Source organism: Panicum virgatum, chromosome 5N (genome assembly GCF_016808335.1).
Source record: "Panicum virgatum strain AP13 chromosome 5N, P.virgatum_v5, whole genome shotgun sequence".
Taxonomy (NCBI): Eukaryota; Viridiplantae; Streptophyta; class Magnoliopsida; order Poales; family Poaceae; genus Panicum; species Panicum virgatum.
In genome coordinates this window covers 8,647,138-8,669,249 of record NC_053149.1, presented here as the reverse complement: position 1 = coordinate 8,669,249, position 22,112 = coordinate 8,647,138, and the positions used below count along the sequence as shown (strand labels likewise).

General features: G+C 50.1%; 4 protein-coding genes and 1 long non-coding RNA gene across 5 annotated transcripts; 4 read left to right on the top strand and 1 right to left on the bottom strand.

The window, feature by feature from the left end:
* Positions 1-1,630: 1,630 nt before the first annotated feature.
* On the bottom strand, positions 1,631-5,675 carry LOC120676271. Its single transcript, XR_005675748.1, has 2 exons — positions 5,295-5,675; positions 1,631-2,571 (listed from the first exon to the last, which is right to left on the bottom strand). It is a non-coding gene; the product is annotated as an uncharacterized LOC120676271 (long non-coding RNA).
* On the top strand, positions 3,455-4,860 carry LOC120676270 (LEAF RUST 10 DISEASE-RESISTANCE LOCUS RECEPTOR-LIKE PROTEIN KINASE-like 2.5). Its single transcript, XM_039957503.1, has one exon. It carries the CDS (start codon positions 3,468-3,470, stop codon positions 4,629-4,631), a length of 1,164 nt encoding a protein of 387 aa, XP_039813437.1. The 5' UTR covers positions 3,455-3,467; the 3' UTR covers positions 4,632-4,860.
* Positions 5,676-7,858: 2,183 nt separating the features above from the next.
* LOC120676269 (LEAF RUST 10 DISEASE-RESISTANCE LOCUS RECEPTOR-LIKE PROTEIN KINASE-like 2.7) lies at positions 7,859-11,938 on the top strand. Its single transcript, XM_039957502.1, has 4 exons — positions 7,859-8,792; positions 10,294-10,329; positions 10,502-11,666; positions 11,757-11,938. Exons 1-4 carry the CDS (start codon positions 8,024-8,026, stop codon positions 11,791-11,793), a joined length of 2,007 nt encoding a protein of 668 aa, XP_039813436.1. The 5' UTR covers positions 7,859-8,023; the 3' UTR covers positions 11,794-11,938.
* An 827-nt stretch (positions 11,939-12,765) lies between these two features.
* Positions 12,766-15,595, top strand: LOC120675829. Its single transcript, XM_039957039.1, has 6 exons — positions 12,766-12,960; positions 13,382-13,599; positions 14,376-14,580; positions 14,672-14,757; positions 14,849-14,940; positions 15,061-15,595. The coding sequence occupies exons 1-6, from the start codon at positions 12,844-12,846 to the stop codon at positions 15,315-15,317; spliced, it is 975 nt and encodes a 324-aa protein (XP_039812973.1). The 5' UTR covers positions 12,766-12,843; the 3' UTR covers positions 15,318-15,595.
* A 4,459-nt stretch (positions 15,596-20,054) lies between these two features.
* LOC120676987 (putative glutamine amidotransferase GAT1_2.1) lies at positions 20,055-21,886 on the top strand. The gene is made up of 3 exons (XM_039958330.1): positions 20,055-20,242; positions 20,370-21,352; positions 21,454-21,886. Exons 1-3 carry the CDS (start codon positions 20,149-20,151, stop codon positions 21,700-21,702), a joined length of 1,326 nt encoding a protein of 441 aa, XP_039814264.1. The 5' UTR covers positions 20,055-20,148; the 3' UTR covers positions 21,703-21,886.
* The last annotated feature ends 226 nt before the right edge of the window (positions 21,887-22,112 follow it).

The window sequence follows — 22,112 nt, the reverse complement described above, 5'->3', positions numbered from 1 at the left end:
GAAAAAGGTAAAATGCTACTATCCTACAACAGTACTTTTCTATCTTGCATAGGATGTCAGACATAGTACGACGAAGGGGAGTTTCTTTAGACAAAATATTAACACATTAATATCATCGTTGATTGCCGGTTTGTTGCTTTTCCTTTACTCATGCAGCACTATCCATATATTGTTGCGTAATATCCAAAAATTACCAAATACAAATGTGACATTTGTATCAGTATCAAATTAGGCACACAAATTTATTTTTATAGCTCAGGTAGACATATTGTCCATATTTGAGTTATGGAAAGATGCATCTTAGAGTGGGCAAGCAGCATCATGTAAGATACTGGAGGCACAGGCTCATCAGCATATGAAGATGAAGCTGATCATGGCGATCCATGTAGAATGGGCTTGGAAAGGATTATATTTGAGTTCCATCACTGGGAAGTGAACCAACACTTCTCTTCCTAAGCGACATATGGACAAACAGAACTAGTCCAATTACTCTCAGTCTGAGGAGAGACCGTTTTGGAAATTTCAGGATGCAGTGTATCATATGAAGATGAAGCTGATCATGGCGATCCATGTAGAATGGGCTTGGAAAGGATTATATTTGAGTTCCATCACTCGGAAGTGGGCCAACACTTCTCTTCCTAAGCGACATATGGACAAACAGAACTAGTCCAATTACTCTCAGTCTCAGGAGAGACCGTTTTGGAAATTTCAGGATGCAGTGTATCATATCTGAAGTCTGGTCAACCTCCCCCCCCCCCCCCCCCCCCACCACCACCACCCACAAACGGTTCCAAAGATCCTTGAATCTCAATAAAGTCCACAAATCCAAACCCCTAGTTTGGTCAATAGTAAACCTTTTTCCCCCTTCAAATATACTGGTGCACTGGTAACGACCCATCAAAAATCAGAACATGTTTTTCATAAAGCTAAGCATCTAATCAGAATTGGCCGACGAGTTTGACAACTGGAACTCGCCAAATCATAGAAATTAGTAAATCAACAGCATAATGGCGAGCATGTTACCTGCTTGGTTCCTTGGGGTCACACCGCTTGTTCGGTTCTTCGATGAAGGTTTTGCGTCTTTGCGCCATCGACGGCGCGAGGCGAGATTGCGTCAGCCCGCCTGCTGCTCTGACCACAGTCCCCAGGTGTGTGGGGTAGCAGCTCCGGTTGCGCGGTAGGGGTTGGTGGTTCGCGCATGTGTCCAGTGTCCGCCGCCGCAGCGCCTCACGACAGCGACACGCCGAGACAGCAACTGCAGCAGCCCCGGTGTCTGCGCCAGGCGGAAGGAGGCCGAGAAAAGGCCTCGGGATGGTCAGAATGAGCCCAAACATGAGCCCCGGTGTCGCTTTTTTCAGAGAAGCGAACGCGTACCAAATCGTCAACATATAGACAGCCAAGAAGCAACCCCGTCCAAGGCGTGTACCCAGCTCTTGTTGCATCCTTCAATGGTCATGGAATTGCTAACACTCGGATTAGCTTATAGCTTATACGTAAGTAATGCACTGATCGGCCGTCAGCATCCTCATCCTAGAATTGGTTTCGGCTGTACAGTCCCGGAGTCGCCGCAACCAGGTGCAGCGAACAAAACTTAACTTACGTAGATGGAACAAAGGACTAGAAGCTCATGACGGTGACTGGATTAAGCTAGCCAATACGACCATGGCGTTGTGATCAAAAGCATACTCGATCAGTCACTGTGTGGTGGTTGTGGTTCAGACTTCAGTCGTATCAACTCCATGGTCAACATTTCAAAAAAAAACTTCATGGTCAAGACTTGCCCTTCGGGCACTCCACTGCTCAATGATCGGCCAGCCAACAAGTACTTCATATCCACCCCCATTCCTACCTCCTTGTGTGCATCTCCGAACTCTTATCTCCACGCTTTTATCACCTCTGCTCCAATGTCCTCCATCAGCTTGCTCTTGCTGTGCATGACTCTTTCACAGATAGCAGCAGCCATTGAACCAGTTGATCAAGGGGCTAACTGCTCGCCCAAGACATGCGGCAACCTGACTATCGCGGACCCATTCGGATTCGTCCCGGAGCAGGCAACTGATACAAAATGCGGCCGACTGGGCTTCCAGGTCCATTGCAACAACAGCGTCCCATACCTCGGGTACTACCGGCGTAAGTACCGGTTCCGGATTCTCGACATCTTCTATGACAACAGCTCCTTGCTTGTCGCCGATATCCACAAGGTTGCAGATTTCAGCACATCCGACTCAAAGGGCTGCCATGTTCTGACTGCTAACACCTCCTCCAAAGTCAGCCTTCCATTCTCGATCAGCCCTGTCAATCTGAACCTTATCTTCTACAACTGCACCAAGACACCAGAGGCGGATAGGGGGCTTGTGGGGACGAAATGCAGCAGCAACTTGTTAGTTCGCGTTGCAGTTGGAGGGCATTACAATGACTCGAGCAACTACACGCAGTACTCAGTTGAGGGTTGTAGCACTACTCTTGTGCCAGTGCTGGGGACATTCGGCAAGGTGAGCGCAAGCGACTATGAGCAACTCATCAGCAATGGCTTCCTCTTGACGTGGCAGCTGCCGTCTGGTAAGTTCATTTCTGAAATTATTAAAATCAATTCAATTAATGGGGAAAGAAGCAGAATCTCTGATATACAAAAGTTCAGATTCTTCTACTGCATTTGAAATATAGAAAAACTGCTTCCATGCCTTATTATGACATACTAAGCCATGCCTGCCTACTTATTAATGTTAAGGAATTTACAAAAGAGTAGAAATATACTTCTATATTCTATCATCTTACGTTAGCTCACTTATATTAAAACACGTCAGATAAAAGACGTAATTAAAAAAATCAATGACAATGGAATTTCCTGAATTAGCAAGAATGAGAGTTCACATGCCAACTAAAGGATCAAGGCCTTATAATCAGCACAGTTTGGTATCACACTCAGTCTAGTAGAAAACAGAGCAGAAAGTACTTCAGAGTGTTTTTAACTAACCACTGAATATTCTTAAAAAATTACAAGCAGGCGGTATTGATAAAAACACCTCAATAGCAGGTTTGGTAGTGGCATTATTGTAATTAATGTACATGGAAGATCTTGCAACAGGTAACACACTGCATTATTTGTAAAGAAAACTTGAATATAAATTTAGAGAAAAAATGGAATCAATTTTAGAAAGTAAATCTAGTCCATCAAAAAATGAAAATATTGAGAAAATTAGATGATACCATGATGTCGCAGAGAAGCACAGTAGGTCAGTCTAAATCCACCATCTCTGGTCACATCGCGCCTGTTTTCTACATTCCTCCAATAACCCTATGATTGTCATTCTTGGATTTTTTTTTTTACCATTGTGTTTGAGATTTTGTTTAAAAAATCAGTATTTCTTGCAGATGGAAGGCACAACATCAAACTAATTTTAATAGGTATGTTTTGCCTGTTGAGCTATGCATGCATGTACTATCCAAAGTGGCAGCTGGCAGCTCTTATGGATAACAGAATAGGATCAACTTGCCACAAGTGTACTTGCAATCTTGCATTGAAGGTTTTTACTCTTTGTTTTGAAATTATAGGTTCCCTGTCAGCTGCGGCTGGTGTGTTTTTCACATGTCTTGTTTGGATCATATACCGTCGGAAACAAAAGCTCAACCTGTTCATTCTCCAAAAGCATGCTCAGAGTAAATCAAACACGGAAGAGATACTAAGGAGATATCAATCACTAACCCCGAAGAGGTACAGTTACTCAGATCTGAAGAAAGCAACAAGATGTTTCAAGGAAAAATTAGGAGAGGGTGGCTATGGTAAAGTATTCAAGGGTACTCTACCAGACGGACGTATGGTTGCTGTGAAACTCTTAAAAGGATCCAAAGGCAATGGAGAGGAATTTCTAAATGAAGTCACTAGTATTGGTAGGACTTCCCATGTTAATATTGCCAGTTTACTTGGTTTTTGTTTACAGGGATCTAAGAGGGCCCTTGTTTATGAGTACATGGCCAATGGCTCTTTAGAGAAGTACATTTATTCAGAGAGTTTAAAGTCAGCACTTGGATGGGAACAATTAAGGAAAATAGCTATTGGCATTGCACGAGGTCTGGAGTATTTGCACCAGGGCTGTAGCACCCGCATCATCCATTTTGATATTAAGCCCCACAACATCCTTCTTGATGAAGACTTCTGTCCCAAAATAGCTGATTTTGGATTGGCAAAACTGTGTAACCTCAAGGATAGTGCTCTCTCGATGGCTGATGCAAGAGGCACCATTGGTTTCATTGCTCCTGAAGTGTTTTATAGAGGGTTTGGAGTTGTGTCAACCAAGTCAGACGTTTACAGCTATGGGATGATGATACTACAGATGGTGAGAGGAAGAACAAATGCTAAAGAAAATACTGACAATTCTAGTGAAGCATATTTTACCAACTGGATTTATGACTGCTTAGTGAAAGATTTGCAAAGCCACGAAGTCACATGCGACCTGGAAGAGACTGCAAAGAAGATGGCTGTAGTTGGCTTATGGTGCATACAAATGGCCCCAATAAATCGTCCTTCCATGAGTACAGTCACAGAAATGCTGGAGAAGAACATCGACGAATTGGAAATTCCACCCAAGCCATTCCTTTCCTGCCCCTCACCGCAATCACATTTCTCATCTTAACCAAGATATTTCCTATTGGGAACCCTCGTCTTTGAGCAGTTGTCAAAGAAAACTAGACGATTGAAGGCAGCAATGATGATCTATGGAGCATGGAACATATGGAAGGCGAGAAACCGTTGCGTCTTTGAGCAGAGAGTCACAACACCATCAGAGACTTTCCAGGAGATCAAACTAGAAGTAGCCTGCAGAAGGGCAGCCTGTGGGAAGCCCGAGTTATTTAGTTCTAATGTTTAAGCCCTTTCATTCTGAGTTTAAGTTGTTGTTTTTTATGTAATATCAAAACTGTAAGAACTCACTTGCTTCTTCTATCTTAAATGACATAGCGGTGCTCCCGCAAATCTTTCCAAAAAAAAAAGTCATCTTTATGGTTCATCATGTCAGTCAAAAGCATGAAAATGTGGTCTTGTAGCACCTTTGAATTATGGCTATGTTCTTTCAATAGATGAATACACACATACAGAAAGGCACACTTAGTGTGTGGTTCTAATCCTAGTTTTCACATGATGCTAGCATACATTCTTGTCTGATTGACAGCTTTTCTATTTTCCATCACTCACGCACCACTATCCGCGCAGAGGCAGCACACCATCCAAATAGTGTGACAACTAGCAAAACCACGACACTGGGTAAATCTACGGTACAATCAAAGAGCACGGTACCTACTTGGTTCCTTGGCGGTCTCCGGCTCCCCGCTGATGAACCAGCTACGAAGAAAGCAGCAACCACTCCGCACGTGCCTCCATCGATGACAGGCGGGCCGCGGCTGGGCGCCAAGCCGCCAAGAGTTGTGCTGCCCCATCCATGATCCATCCCCTCTGCATCCCTAACCATCGGCTTCAAGTCGCCGGTGGAGCGGGGAAGGAACCGGATTTGCGGCTGATCAACGATTTCCGGATGGCAAACTAGCCAAAATCTCGTGGTGACACTTCCTGCCGCAGCGCCGGCGTGCCGCAGCTGGCGGCGGCGAGATCGGAAACTGCGGCAGCAGACGCAATGGAAGACGGCTAGACGCCGTTCTGCCGCCGTCGTCAGGGCAGAACCCGAACTCACCACTTACGGGCTTTCAAGGCCGTCCATATTGAGCCCCCAAATATGTGTGGGAATAGTGGGCCGGCCCTTCATCGTAACAAGCAGAAAGTGCCGCCAAGTGGCCCAAATCCTCGTTACGAAATAACGGGTCGGAGGCCCATGAACCCACCTACCACGAAATAGCGTGCGAGCAGCCCATTAAGATACTTCGCTCTGTTCTCGACGGCCCAATCGTAACTGGCGTTGAATTTTCTCTATTCATTTAAAATAGGAAAAAGTCTGTTTTACTTCCTTCAACTATCACGAAAATTTAGTTTTCCTCCCGCATCTACGAAACCGGGTACTTCATCTCTCTCAACTTCTCAAACCGTGCAATTTACCTCCCTCAAGGGGTTTGAAGACCGTTCGCTACAGTAATCGCGGTTGCTACAGTAACTGTAGTTTAGTTTTTTCTTTTTAAAAAACCAATTGAATCTTTGAAAAATCATTGTAAATCATAGAAAAATCATAAAATGATAAATTCAATTTTGTTAGACTCCACATGAGAAGATCTACACATTGAACATATAATATGATATGTTTTAGTATAAAGTTTATAGAAAAATCATAAAATAGAAAATCTAATTTTGTTAGACTCCACATTAAATTGAATTTACAATGATTTACAAAATTAGATTCCATGTGGAGTCTAACAAAATTAGATTTTCTATTTTATGATTTTTCTATGATTTACAATGATTTTTCATAGATTCAGTCAAATAAATAAAAAAGACAAAGACAAAACCTTCGTAGAAAAAACTTTATACTAAAGCATATCATATTATATATTCAATGTGTAGATCTTCTCATGTGGAGTCCAACAAAATTGAAATTTTCATTTTATGATTTTCAAAAATTCAACTAAAATTTTTAACAAAAAAGAAAAAGACAAAACAACGGTTATTGTAGCAAACCGCGGTTACTGTAGTGAAACAGTCTTCAAACCACTCGAGGGAGGTACAATGCACGGTTTGAAAAGTTGAGGGAGGTGAAGTACCCGGTTTCGCAGTTGCGGGAGGAAAACCAAACTTTCGTGATAGTTGGAGGAGGTAAAACAGTCTTTTTCCTTTAAAATAAACTTGTGGAGCCACGAAGAAGGTGTTGGCGCCTTTCCCGGGTTAAAATACAATCACACACTAGCACGTGCGGCGCGACTGCACAAGTAGGGGCTCCCTGCAGCACCTTCTACACAGAAGTTCAGAGAACCGATCAGACCGGTCACCGAGTAGACCAGCAGTGAATCGACGAACGCTCACCCGGGAGGGACCCAATCAGGGCAAGTGCGCGTAGGGTTGTTCTAGGGTCGACATGCCACCTAGAACATTCTCAAACATCGTCGAGACGAAAGAATAACAACAGATATAAGGTTGAAAGAGCTGGAGTTTGGAAAAGGCAAAAGATAATAAAAAATAGTATATGCATTTATTTTTGATCGATTGGATACCCTCAATCGGTCATGGCCCTTTATATTTATAGGATGTGGAGGACTTGCCCCGCATTGCCCCGCAAGAAATTCCTTTACAGATCTAAATATATGACAATCCTTAATTGTGCTCGGACTGCATGGACTGGTTAGACCAGTCAGGCCCACTGATGAGACCGGTTGGCATCACGCGGACTGTCCGCCTACAGACCGCGGACTGTCCGCCTACAGACCGCGGACTGTCCGCTTGTTCAGACGTCCGAACATCCTAACTGTCTACGCCTTCACCGGAACTAGATCAAAATGTTCGGATGTCCAAACACCTGTATGGCAGACGGTCCGCCAATAAATGTCCGACGGTCTGCCAATAAGTGTCGAACGGTCCGCGTCTCCGGGCGTCTGAACACGAACTCCCTCGTGACCAAGGCAGAACGTTCGGATGTCGGAACTTGCAGACGGTCCGCTCATAGGTCGCAGACGATCCACTATCTCAGATCGGTCAGACTGTCTGTGAGACCGGTTGCTGCCAATTTTGGCAGTCAAGCTAAGCTTGTTTAGTGCGCGCTCACCCACCGAACTGCTGATGCCTGACGCAAGCATGACGTCGGCGTGCGCTTTCTGCACCAGTCGCACTCGCAGCATGCGCAGCGGCAGCATCTAGGCACCTTGCCAATAAGCCAACGGGAAAGCCAAATCAAGTTCACACGTTCAACGGAAAAGGTCCAGGGCAGAGACGATCATCAGACGACCGTGCAAGCTAATACGGAGATTATTTTCAACCCCAAACCTCAAACAGGTCAAACCGCCCGGCAGCATCTGTTGTTGTACAAAGCACACGCACCCTTCCTCCTCGTCGATCGCCACGGCCACCAACCGTCAGAGCTACTCCCAGATCGCCGCCATGGCCGCGCACGCCCGGCCGACGCTGCTCCTCTCCGCCCTAACATTACTCCTAGCAGCACTACTGCACGCGGCGGCGGCCGCGACAAGCTGCGCGCCGAGGGCGTGTGGCAACCTGACCATCGCCTACCCGTTCTGGCTCCCGGGCCAGGCTTCCTCCTCCTCGGCGCCCTGCGGCCCGGCGGCGTTCCAGGTCGACTGCCGCGGCGGGCAGGCCTCGCTGGCGAACTCCTTCCGCGGCGCCTACAAGATCCTCCGCGTCTCCTACGGCAACCGCACCCTCGTGGTCGCCAACGATAACGTCCAGACCAACGCCAGCGGCTGCCCCGTGCCGCGCATCGACGTCTCCGCCAGCCTCAGCCTCGCGCCGTTCACGGCCAGCAGCGCCAACGCCCAGCTCGTCTTCCTCTTCAACTCCAACTGCACCGCCGGCGCCGGCGCCAACGGCGGCGCGCCGCCGCCGGGGTTCGTGAACGTGACGTGCCCGGGTACGCGGGCCCTGGTGCGGCTCGACCCGAGGTACAACACCTCCGCGGCGAGGGCGGTCGCCGGGGACTGCGAGTACTCGGTCGTGCCGGTGCTGGGTTCCCCCGGCGCGAGCGCGGGCGACTACCCCGAGCTGCTGAGGGGCGGGTACCAGCTGGAGTGGCGGGCGTCGGCCGGGGACTGCGCGGCGTGCAACGCCAGCGGCGGGCGGTGCGGGTTCGACGCCGAGGCCGACGCGTTCGCCTGCCTTTGCTCCGACGGGTCGTCACGCCCGGCAAGATGCGGTATGTAGATTCCTGTGTTCCTGAACTTAACTTTATGCTTCTTCAGATTAACGCTAGCGCGATCTCAAACTTTAGCTTGTGAATACATTCTGAATTTTTTGTATTTGCTTTCATGCTAACAAACTGGCGTTAACTTTAGATTGCGACTTTACCGCTGGAAAGAAATAATATATGTTCAGGCCCTGTTTAGTTTCCACCCCATAAACTCCGTAAACGTAAAAAAATATCACATCGAATATTTCGACACATGCATGGAGTACTAAATGAAGTCTATTTATAAAACTTTTTGCATAGATGGGCTGTAAATCGCGAGACGAATCTAATGAGGCTACTTAATCCATGATTTGCAACAGTAATGCTACAGTAACCATCCAATAATTATTAATTAATCATGGATTAATTAGCATCATTAGATTCGTCTCGCGATTTACAACTCATCTGTGCAAAAATTTTTGTAAATAGACTTCATTTAGTACTTCAAATTAGAAAGATTCCATCGCAAAATTTTTTTGCAAAACATCTAAACAGGCCTCAGTCACTTTCGGTGTCTACGTCTTTACTTTTGCCATAGCTTTTAGGACAAGGTAATTCAGATGACTAGTTCTCCTCTAAAACGAGAACCAATAGCTAGCATTGACCATTCTCACGTGTGATCTCATCGCGTCGACTAGTGCTACTTCTATCCCGATTCAGAATGGATTCCGAAGAGGTTCATTCGACTCGCGAAAATCTAATCAGAGCCAGCCGCCGGAAGCATCGGCCGTGGTCCTCCTCTCGCCGTCGCCGATGTCGACGGTGCAGCGGCGAATTAAAGCCGCAAGCAAAGAACTGGCGGCGAAACGTGGATCTACCGTCTTATCCTTGACTTTTTCCAAAGCACAAAGCAAGGGTGAGAGCAAAGATCCAACTAACTACGTGTCCCCGGAGACGGCTTTTTTCTCGTTTGATTTGGTGGCCGTTTTGAGCATGCGTTCATCGTGTGGATTGAACGAGGGGCACACGCGGCGGCAGTCGTGGCCTCTGAACTAATAATTTCTTCCTCATCATCTACGCGTCGCCTTTTTTCTCTAAAAAAACCCATCAACAGTGTGTTCCTACTTTGCAGTGTGTTGGTTGTATGGTTGAAGATTAGGAGTCCAGAAGCATACTAGTCGCACCAACTGTGCAGTAGTAGTTGCGAAACAAAATCAATGACGCAAATCCAGTTGCATTTGGTGTACTCCAATTGCATTATCACAGTCGTGTATAAGTATAACTAGTCTCTGTCAGGTAGCGCTAGAATTCTTCAGTAATTAGTCAAAGAAATGCTTCGATCAGTTTGCATTGCATGCGGCGTACACCAACTGTATCACCATTGTGTGTAACTAGTCTTTATTTGTTGTCAGGTAGTGCTTGGCTTCTTCAGTAATTAGTCAGAGAAATGCATGCTTCGGTCAGAGAAACATATTGATGATAATGTTCATTGACTGAAACTAAAATCAAATGACTTTTGTCCTTGCAGATGCAAACAAGTCCGGCAAGAAGGTCATTCTGATAGGTATGCATGTCAAAGTGCATAATGCATATGTTTTGCAAGCATGTTTCAGTCTTTCAGATACACGTCACGAATTACGATCAGTTCAAGAAAAATGTAACCGTATTGAACAAACTGCGCGCGATTCTAATCGCTGATGATGATACTTACCATGCATCTCGTGTTCAATTTTCAGTATCCTTGTCGATCACATTCGGCCTGCTGTTGGCATTCCTCATCGTCATCCTCAAGTTCCGTCGACGAATCCGCAGCTTCAGTTTACCCAGCATCATGGACAGACGACGCAGCAGTAGCGACACTGCAAACGTCGAGAAACTCCTGCAAAAGTACGGCGATCTCGCTCCAAAGAGGTACCGGTACTCGGAGCTCAAGAAGATAACCGAATCCTTCAAGCACAAGCTCGGCGAGGGCGGGTACGGCGCCGTGTTCCGCGGCGTCCTGAACGCCTCCGGCGGCAACAGCCGCGCGCGCGAGGTCGCCGTCAAGGTCCTCCACCACTCCCGGCCCAACGGCGAGGAGTTCCTGAACGAGGTGGTCAGCATCGGCCGGACGTCGCACGTCAACATCGTCACGCTCCTCGGGTTCTGCCTCGAGGGCTCCAGGCGCGCGCTGGTCTACGAGTACATGCCCAACGGCTCGCTGGACAGGTACATCTACTCCGGCGACCCCGGCGCGGCGGCGGCGCTGGGGTGGGAGACGCTGCACGAGGTCGCCGCCGGCATCGCGCGCGGGCTCGAGTACCTGCACGAGGGCTGCAACACGCGGATCATCCACTTCGACATCAAGCCCCAGAACGTGCTCCTGGACGCGGACCTCCGCCCCAAGATCGCCGACTTCGGGATGGCGAAGCTGTGCAGCCCGCAGGAGAGCATCCTGTCGATGGCGGACGCGCGGGGCACCATCGGGTTCATCGCGCCGGAGGTCTTCTCCCGGGGGTTCGGGGTCATCTCCACCAAGTCCGACGTGTACAGCTACGGGATGCTGCTGCTGGAGATGGTCGCCGGGAGGAGCAACGTCAAGGCCTACGCCGAGACGAAGTCGGGCGGCGACCTCTTCTTCCCGCTCTGGGTCTACGACCACCTGCTCCAGGACGGCGGCGTGCTCCAGCAGGACCGCGGCGCGGGAGCCGCTGGTGAGGAGGTCGCGATGAGGAAGATGGCGCTCATCGGGCTCTGGTGCATCCAGACCGTGCCGGCGAGCAGGCCGTCGATGAGCAGGGTGCTGGAGATGCTGGAGAGGAGCATCCACGAGCTGGCGATGCCGCCGCGGCCGTACCACGTTTCCCCGTCGCCGTCGCACCCGTCGAGCTACCCGTCTTCTACCTCGGATTTCACCCTACGGTGCGTTTGTTTGCCGCAGACTCTACTTTAATTTGTCCAATGCCGATTGCTTGCTTTGCTGACGGGGATTATACTGATTTTCTTTTTCAGTAGCTCAAGAGTGCGTACGCCGGAGAGCACAGCGTAACAAAAGGATTGGAGTAGGAGAATTGAATACAATACAGAACAAGAAGCAAAGATAGGTTGGCAACACATTGTTTCGCACAGTTAGGGACAAATACGAGGATGGACAGTGATGTAACAGCAATGCAATGTGCAGTTCAATGACTGTAGTTAGGCTAGATACTCTTAGTATAATGAATATCAGTAGGTCCGTTAATGCAAGCGATGGAAGTGATGATTGGTTCAGGAGGACACAGGCCCAACTAAGATGGAGCTGAAGGCTTTCCAATTCAAAAATCATTCGGCCCAAAGAGCCCAAAACCTGCAAACTGACTTACCCGCCCGAATAAGGCCCGATACAAGTTACAAGAGCCCAAGTACAATGATTTTTTTTCTACAAAAAATCTCATACTTTTCAATTAGAGAGGTTCCAAAAATTCTCAAAAAGAGTCCGTCGAATCATTCGTACAACGATAAACTATCCAATGTCTAATCATGCACTACCATATTGGCAATGCCACATGAATTAAGTTCTTGTGCCACATGAAAGCCACCCATGTGCCTTTTCATTTTACTACAAAAAACTAATCTATCGAGTGAGTAGCGGAGTCATATTCAAGCTCAAGGGCAGCCGCCCAGTGCATTGTGTGATCAGAAATCGAGGACGCGAGAGGGTGGTGACAAAACAAAACTGCTGAGCGCTGGCCCGTGGGCCCGGCATCAGGTTTCCCGCGTGAATTTAAAAAGCCCACGGACTCATGGAGCACGCCGCCCCTGGCCTGCTCCACCGCCCAGATTCAGGCCGGTCCAATCCCTCCCGCCCGCGCTGCCAACCCCATCCGCGCCGACTCGACACGCGTCGCCATCTCGCGACCTCGGCGTGTTATTTTTTTTTCCCGCTCCGGCTCCAGCGCATGCGCGCCACTTTTGGGAGCCACTGACCTTATTAATAGCCAGGATTAGCTGTTGCAGCTCGTGATCGAACTGATCTGAAACCACCCTCGTAACTCCCTCCCACCGTCGCCAGGAGGAGAAGAATCCACTTCCTCGCACAAGCCAGCAGAGGAGATCGGAGATGGCTGCGAGAGGTCGCCGAAGGTTCGCCGGCGGCGATGCGCCGGCGAGGCGGTGTAACCTGGAGAGATTCCTCGAGGCCACCACGCCTGTGGTCACGCCCAGCTGCTCCTCCAAGGTAATGGCAGATACACCTCTTCGTTTTTGTAGTTTGGCTGTTCTTGATTCGACGATGCACTGCTAGAACCACAAAAGGAACATTTGCGATTAGTTGTCTTACAGTATTGTAAATAGGGAATTTTAGCTCAACTTTCAGTTGTACAGAAGCTTTTTATGTTAGGATTATTGTTCTAGCTGTGGTTGTGTTCATATGTTCCATTCAATTTCTGAAATCTGAAGAACAAAGACTGAACAAAACTGCTTTACAAGTTCAGAGTTGGGTTGCAAATGTTTTTCACCTATTGTAGCATTTCAGATACAGAGAAGATGAGGTTCAGTTTCAGTCCCTATTGTAGCATTTCAGATGTTCTTCACCTGCTTCTCTGCATTACATTCGGACTGTTCTGTAGCGCAGAACTGAAGTCTGGTTTGTTTTATAGGAGGGCATCAAGGGCTGGAGTCAATCGGATGCAGATGATTCATTGCCGTTCTTCACTTTGGGAGACCTCTGGGACACATTCAGGGAGTGCAGCGCATACGGCACCGCTGTACCTCTTGTTCTGAATGGTTGCCGCGATGATGTTGTTCAGTACTACGTCCCTTACTTATCTGCGATCCAGCTTTACGGAGGATTAAGGAGGCACGTCGGTCCTTCCAGGTAATGCACGATTATCCTTGTGAAGTCACCATGATTCTACCTACGTGATGAACATCGCATTACCTGTTTCATATTACAAGTGTTCTGAAGGGCAGTGCTACCAATTGCTTCTTCAGAACACTTGTTATTAGCTGCAAGTTGAAGCAATTGGTAGCATTATTCTTACATTATGTTCAGCGAATATAGATTAGTGATACTGAAAACTCGCTTATGACCAACGCGACAAGTGCTGTATAAGTACATTTGGCAGCACGCAGCTTCAGAGAACATGCTGTTCCTTCAAAAATGGAGCAAGAACATGCAGTCGTGCGGTAGTTTATCTGCTTAAGTGACCAATGTTTCAAGAAAAGGGAACAAAAAGACAAGCCAGTCTTTAAGGCTCATCTACCGAGTAAAATAGTGATTTCTGAACATTAACCTAGATATTGTGAGCAAAGAGTACGTGTTGGCTAATTTACCATAACTTTGTCGTGAATCCTCATTTTAGTAGTAAAGCAGAGCTATCTTCAGAATCAATTGTGCTGCTCAAACGTAGAGGTTCCATATTCTGAATGTGTCAGCACACTCAGGAAACTTCTTGGCATATATCGATGCTCTTCGGTAGCAAAACATACGACACCTATGGACTATAGTACTACTACATCATGATACGTAGGTACAGCCGTATGCAAAGAACAGCCAGGAAACAAGAACGTTGTCCTTTTTGTGGTCACGGAGTCATGTTAAGCCAACTAACCCCACTGATTGATTGTTGCTGAAACTGATGTCGATCGCAGGACGGGTGCAGAGGAGAGCGACAGCGACCTGGAGCATGAGACAAGCTCCAGCGCGAACGCGTCCTCGGTGCAGGAAACCAGCGAGAGCTCGAGCGGCAGCGAAGCTTCCAGCGACGAATGCGAGCCCGGAAGCTGCCACGAGCAGCTCCTCTTCGAGTTCCTCGAGTCCGAGCCTCCCTACCAGCGCGAGCCGCTGGCTGACAAGGCATGAGACTCATCAGTCTTAATCACACATCAGGTTCAGACTCGCTTGTCCGAATGTCTGACGAAGCACACTTCTTGAATGCTGGGTGCAGATCTGCAGCCTCGCGAAGCGGTTTCCAGAGCTGCAGACCCTCAGGAGCTGCGATCTCTCGCCAGCCAGCTGGATCTCCGTTGCATGGTATGGTGGCACACTCTACATCCTGAGATGCATGGTTGCTCAGAAACCGATTTGCTGACGGCGACCTGTGGTCTGTGGACATGATTTTCAGGTACCCGATCTACGGGATCCCGGCGGGACCAACACAGCGCGACCTGGACGCCTGCTTCCTCACCTACCACTCCCTTTCCACGCAGTTCGCAGGTGCGCGATCCTTTCAGTTTCAGCACTGCAGAAATGGCACCACCGGTCTGCCCTCTGAGCACGATCGATCGATGGATCAGGAATCATCTGGTTTGCCCTTGCTTTGTCTGTCGCTTTCAGGCGCCGGCCAGCAGCAGGGCCCCAAACCGACGGCCCCGGCCACCGCGTGCGCGGCGCCCGTGACGGCGATGTGGCTCCCGACGTTCGCGATGGCGTCGTACAAGCTGAAGGGCGCGGCGTGGACGCCAGGGTGGCGCGACCGGCAGCTGGCGGCGTCCCTCGCGCAGGCCGCCGACGCCTGGACCAGGCTCCTGCGCGCGGACCACCCGGACCACCGGTTCTTCGCCGCCCGGCGCGCGCCGAGCAGGAGATGGTGATTGATTGGCTCGGTGGGGAGCTGGAGATCGACCAACTAACTGTTCAGTCACATCATGGACTGATGGACAGTTTGTTTGTACAATGAAACCAAGAACATGTATGTGCTTGTTTTGATTTTTGTTCTCAAGTCTGAAGGTAGTTAGGTTCAGCGAGACAGACCGGGATCACAAAGTGCTCATCCAGTCTTTGTTGTTTCAGTGCTTTTTGTATCCGTGAAACTTTCAGGTGAAAGTGTATCAGAAAAATGTTAGGTGTAGAGAAAATGAGAAACACCATCAGTTGGCACAGTGTTTACTGGTTAACTACATGAGAAACGTGACTAGTCCTTGTTCAGAGAAAGCGAGGAAACGTAGGCAAATAGCGACTCCGACTTGTGTGCTACTGGTGCTGAGGTGAGCACTGAGTGCAGCAGAGTGACGGGTAGGCGCGGCGGGGCGTCGAGGTCGAACCGTCTCGTGCGCGCACGTGCGGCCCGTGCCCGTGAGCGTGCGTAGTTGCATGACAGTTACAGGCTGCTAGCAGGCTGTGTCGCGACTCACGAGTGAATGAATGAGTAGGTGCAGGCTCTCCGTTTGCTGAGCCATGGCGTCACCGGTGACGACCGACGACGCGCCGCGCCCCCGCCCCCTGCCGCTGCAAATGGCCTTTCGGCCTCTCGGGCAGCCGGACTAGCGGCTGCACAATGCAGACAGCCGCCCCTGGAACAGCACATAGATCCTCATGCGTTTCTGCAATTCTGCTAGGAGCTGACTAGAAGAAGACGTTTTTGGGATCCCCGTCTGAAGCAGGAGGACCTCCCCTAGATGGCAAATTGGCAACCGTCCGATGCTGCACATACAGAACCTCCGGTGCAGATGCAGGCCAGATACCACCTCCTCCCCGACAATCTAGCGAGCGCTACGTGAAGAGTGCAGCACTAGCCGAGTAGCCGAGTGCGTCCACCCCTTTCTTGGAGTTGATTACTGGATCGACCTGTGAACCCTGTCGGAACCGTCACCAAACACCGCACCGGCCCTGGCCGGTCTCTCGCGCTCCGCGCGCACGCGGCACCAAGTCAACAGCTAGCCAGGCACAGGCCGGCGCGCGTGGCTCCAATCCCCCAGCTCCTCTCCGTCCATGCACGCGGATCGCAGGCACCTGGACCTGGCACTCTGGCTTGGCTCCTCCCAGACCCGGCCAGAGCGAGCTCGGCATGGGAACACATGCGGCTCGATCTCAATGCAAGGTCGGTCAAGGCCGGCCCCGAGCACGGAATGCTGAATCTACAGTCAACCGTGAGTTTCTAAATTCACGGTCAATCTCTCCACCCACTCCCACCTAGATCCTCCCGCACCCTCTCCCTCCCGCACTCCCACCTGCTCATTTCCCCTTCACCTTTCCCCCTCCCCTCCCCTCCCCTCCCCTCCCGATCCAATCCCTCCCCTTCTCCCGCAGCCTTCCGCCTCCTTCCCCCTTCCCCATTCTCCCTCACCATTTTCTCCTGGATCTCGGCTCCGGCCGTTGAAGCTCCGCTCCCCATGGCGACCGCGCCTCTCCCATCCCCTTCTCCTTCCCCCGCCCCCTTCCCTTCTCCTTCCCCCGCCCCTTCCCTTCCCCTTCCTTCCGCTAGACCAGATCCATGGCGGCCGCCGCCTCCCCTTCCTCCCTCAAGCCGCGCTTCCCTCCCCTCGCTGAGCCGGCTCCTCCCCCTCCCTGAATCCGCCGCGCCTCCCCCGCGCGCCGTCGATGGACCGCCTCCCTGGGCCGCCGCGGGCTCCCCCGCCGCCGCGCGCCACCAGATCCGGCTCCCTGGGTCGCTGCGCGACGCCGGCGGGGTGGTGCGGTGCCGGTGAGAAGACGGGCAGATGTGGTGGGAAGACTAGCAGTGCGCCGCCGCCGCGCGCTCCACCGACGTCGCCGCCGCCGAATCCGCCTCCCCCGGGGTGCGGCGGCCTCAAGCCTCCCTGGGCCGCGCGCTCCCCCGTCGGCGGGGAGGACGACGGGGCAGCGCGGATCCGCCGCCGCCTCGCGCCTCCAGTTTTTTTTTTGCAAAAATTTTTCAACAATTTTTTTTGAATTCCTTTTTGTTTTTTTCGGATGAATATTTTTTTTAATGATGCAAAAAAAAATTCTTGAAATTTTTGTGCTCTCCAAATTTTTTTTTCTTGAAATTTTTTTCTGCTCTCATATTTTGCTTGAAATGTTTTTTGGTCTCCAAAATTTTTCTTGTATTTTTTTTAAATTTTTTAAATCAAAAAACGACAAAAAAATTTCTATAAATGGAAAAAAGCAACGGTCGAAAAATCGACCGTACGGGAGCCTCCCGTACGGTTGACCGTAAACTATCAATACCCCCGAGCATGGGTGTTGAAGGGATGGAGTAAGAAAATAGAAAAATATATACCCGAGATATTTAAATCCGTTTCCATGCATATACATATATACAGGATCCGTTTCTATCCTAGGGGATGGAAACTAAATTGAAACAGAAAGACGGATATCCGAAATATCTGAATTCATTTTCATGTGTATCCAATCCGTTTACATCGTTGAGCTCGAGCAAGATGCTGACGTTGGTAATTAGCAAAGCGATTAAGTGCATGGCGTTGACGCACCCGCGCCTGGACACATCAGCAGCAAGTCACTGGCCGCATCGAGCCTCCCCTGGATAACCACCCATCCAGCGCACACGTAGGCGCCAACCGCATATCCTCTAGTCCCCATCTGCAAGCTAGAGCTCCCCAACCACTCCCAGCTACCTCCGTCAAAATTCACAAAGAGGCTAATTAACATTTCACTGTTAAGAGCAAGCAACACATGCTTCTTGCTATAAGCATGCTTAATCATTGTCCTTTATTTGGTCCTCCACTGACTAGTGTGCGTGCTGGAGGTGAGTCCGGTCCCTTTCAAGGTCTCTAGTGAAGTTTGTCAAAATTTACTTAAACGAAAAGGACAATTTACCAAATTAAATGCGAGTACAATGCAAAGCACATGCTTCTCACTTAGCGTTTTTTTAAACGTTCTCACTTAGCGTTTGGTAAATGTACCCTTCGCATTTCCATTGACTAGGTAGTAGGCTATAGTGAGTTCAATTCCCATCTTAAAGATCTTAAGTACTACCCACAGGTTTGTCAAATTACACTTAAAAAACAAAAAAATGTCACAATTGATCAAGTGGAAGCAAGCTCGCCCATGCTTCTTCTCTGCCACGAGCTTATATATTTTGCTTTGCATCTTCACATTATATACCGGTGTGCTGATGAGTTTACAGATCTTATTAAGTGCCCACAAGTTTGTCAATGCAAAAAAAACTTAAACAACAAGGATAATAGGTCAAATCAAGTGGAAGCAAGTTAGCACATGCTTCTTTCCTAGCATATGCTTCTTGTCCTTTGACCCTCCATTATCTTGCTCGGTATGGCTACACACAGGAATTTAAAACAAAACACAATCGTCAGCGCCATGGTATTGAAATATTTTGCCGATAAGATTTGTGAACTGGACTAGTGTGTGCAGCTGATAGAGCAGCCCCATCCACACGCTACCTAGCACTGCTATGCTAATGTGTTTATTTCATCTAACAAAGTGGGTGTTGGTTGCCTCCATATATATATATATAATGTTTTGATGCATCGACCATTTGTGTTGTTTCGAGAAAAGGCAGAAAAAGAGAGCTTGTCGGAATTTTCCTTTTGAAACATGTGTAAATCAATCAGCCTCTTCCTACTGAGTCTCACGGCCGGTTTCCCTATGTTTTTGCATTCACGAGTTGCATTAGCAATCGTATCCGATCCTTTTCTTACGGGTGTGTTTAGTTGGTGAAATAGTTTGGGTTTTGGCACTGTAGCCCATTTCGTTGTTACTTGACAACTAATGTCCAATCATAAACTAATTAGGTTTAAAAGATTAATCTCGTGCTAATTAGTTAGACTGTGTAATTAGTTATTTTTCAACAGCATTTAATGCTTCATGCATCTGTCTGAAGATTCGATGTGACGAGTACTGTACAAACTTTTTTAGAAACTAAATAGAACCGTATTTTATCTGTTTCATGTGCTACCAAAGTACTACTAGTACAACCATGGTGCCCTAAACCTATGCATGTTTGCTAGTGGTACGTACAAATCTTACATCTCCACAAGTTTCTATTCTCCGCGAACCTATACCGGAAGTTTCTTTGGTATATAATTGATGAAGTTAGGGGCGAGTCGCAACAGTATAAAAAGTTTAAGATTTGCAACTTCTTATTAATTTGCTACCATATCAAGGTTTACCATCTATTACGTCAATTAGTAACATTCCCAATGAACGGCGATTCTTGGCGATGAACAGAATGGCATGAAATGATTAAAGTACATCCTTAACTTTCCTGGTTAGACAAAAGGTTGTGAAGGTAGTAGTAATTGAATAGTACTATATATATGTACATATAGATAAGGCCGATATATATGACTATATATCCATTACCATCTACAGTACGCCTCTGCTGGATTAGCATCCAATCCAACTATGATTCGGACACCATGCAAGCGGGGACTTATTTTTGGTGTAGCTAGCAATATTGCACTCGCCCCCTTTGACCTTGGACAGAGCTAAGCTGACCCCCGCCTGTAACGCGGCGCCCAGACGGAGTCGGATTGCGCAAGTCGCCATGGATTAAGAAACGTTCGGCTCAGAATCGGTTTCGTGATAAGATCGATCTCGGCCAGCTAAACACTCTCGATCGCCGGCTATAAATACACCCGCCCTTCTTCCTCCCCGTCCCATCGAATCCAAGGAGACCGAAGAGCTCCCTCTCCCTCCACAAAGGGAACGAGAAGTAGCAGCCTAATCGCGCTAGGGTAGCTAGCCATGTCGTCCTCCCCCGACCTCTCCCGCGTGCTCCCCCGCGTGCTCATCGTCTCCCGCCGCACCGTCCGCAAGAACAAGTTCGTCGACTTCGTCGGTGAGTTTCTAACAACCTTCTCTGGTCGATTCGTTTGTCCAGCCCATGGTGGCTTTGCTTAATTTGGACGGTAGTGGCTGACCCATGCATGGCGCTCGCGTGCTGTGTTTGCCTTGTGCTTCCTTAGGAGAGTACCACCTGGACCTCATCGTGGGCTACGGCGCGGTGCCGGTGATCGTGCCGCGCGTGGCCGGCGTGCACACGCTGCTGGACTCGTTCGAGCCCATCCACGGCGTGCTCCTCTGCGAGGGCGAGGACATCGACCCCTCGCTCTACGAGTCGGCCGCCGACGCCGACGCCGGCGCGCTCTCGCCAGAGCAGCTCGAGGCCGTGCGGCGCCTGCACCCGAGCGACGCCGCCGTCGACCACGAGAAGGACTCCATCGAGCTCCGCCTCGCGCGCCGCTGCCTCGAGCGCAACATCCCGTACCTCGGCATCTGCCGCGGCTCGCAGGTGCTCAACGTCGCCTGCGGCGGCTCGCTCTACCAGGACGTCGAGCACGAGCTCGGCCCCGCGGCCGCCGCCGTCCGGCACATCAACTACGACGACTACGACGGCCACCGCCACCCGGTGCGCGTCCTGCCCGGCACGCCGCTGCACGAGTGGTTCGCGGGCGACCTCGCCGACGGGGGCGAGGACGGCGGCGCGCAGGCGCAGCAGCTGATGGTGAACAGCTACCACCACCAGGGCGTGCGGCGGCTGGCGCAGCGGTTCGTGCCGATGGCGTTCGCGCCGGACGGCCTGGTCGAGGGGTTCTACGACCCCGACGCGTACAACCCTGGCGAGGGCAAGTTCATCATGGGCCTCCAGTTCCACCCGGAGCGCATGCGCAAGCCGGGCTCCGACGAGTTCGACTACCCCGGGTGCGCCAGGGCCTACCAGGAGTTCGTCCACGCCGTGGTCGCGTACCAGGAGAAGCAGGTGGCCGCCGCCGCGTCGCCCCGGAGCGCCCTCCCCGCGTCGCCAAAGCTGAACAAGGAGATGGAGCGGCGGCGCAAGGTCATCTTCCGGAGCTTCTCGCTCGCCAAGGACATGTACCTCTCCGGCGGCCGCACCGAGACGAAGCCGGCGGAGCAGCGCGACCTCGACGCCGGCGCCGAGTTCCTCGAGGTAATAATAAGCCATCAAGCACATTCGCAATGCGCTCGCCGCCCATGCCGCCGATGGAGCTAACCTGTTTGCGTGTGTGAACTGTGAATGTGTGCGTGCAGTCGAACACGGCGTCGCTGAGCGTGCAGCAGGAGAAGCGGCTGAAGCAGATGGGCGCGACGGTGCGGAACGCGTCGGGGTACCTCAACAGCCTGAAGCTGAACGACGGGCGGGAGGCGGCGGCGCGGGCGCTCATGGCGGAGATGACGGTGGGCCAGCTCTCGGACCTCGCCTCCTTCTACCAGACCATGGGCAGGATCTGCTCCGAGGTGCTCGACGCGAAGCTGCAGGCGCTGCACCTGCACGAGTGAAGACTCCGTCGAGCATTCGATCGAGCGTGTCCGTGCCAGCACCTGGGGGCTTGTTTTACGCCCTCATGTTATTATTAGCGTGAAAATTTGAGTGTCTAGGCAAGTGTTTATTGGTTAATTACTACGAGTATTCTAGTATAATGTTATTGCCGTGATGTTTGAGAAGTGTTGCGGTTTCTCCGGATCTGTTCTTGCTTGACTTGGCGTCTATGTGCAATGCACCGGCCGGAACTGACAGGGATGACGGTTGACGAGCCGGCGAGGTGACGTCATTCTCATCCGTTTGACCCCTGAAATAGTTGCCCAAGTTCAAAAAACCTCCCTTAACTTCAAAACCGAACATTCTACACCCCCAACTCTTGAAACTGTTTGATTTAACCCCTCGAACCAAAACCACTCTGGTTTTCACC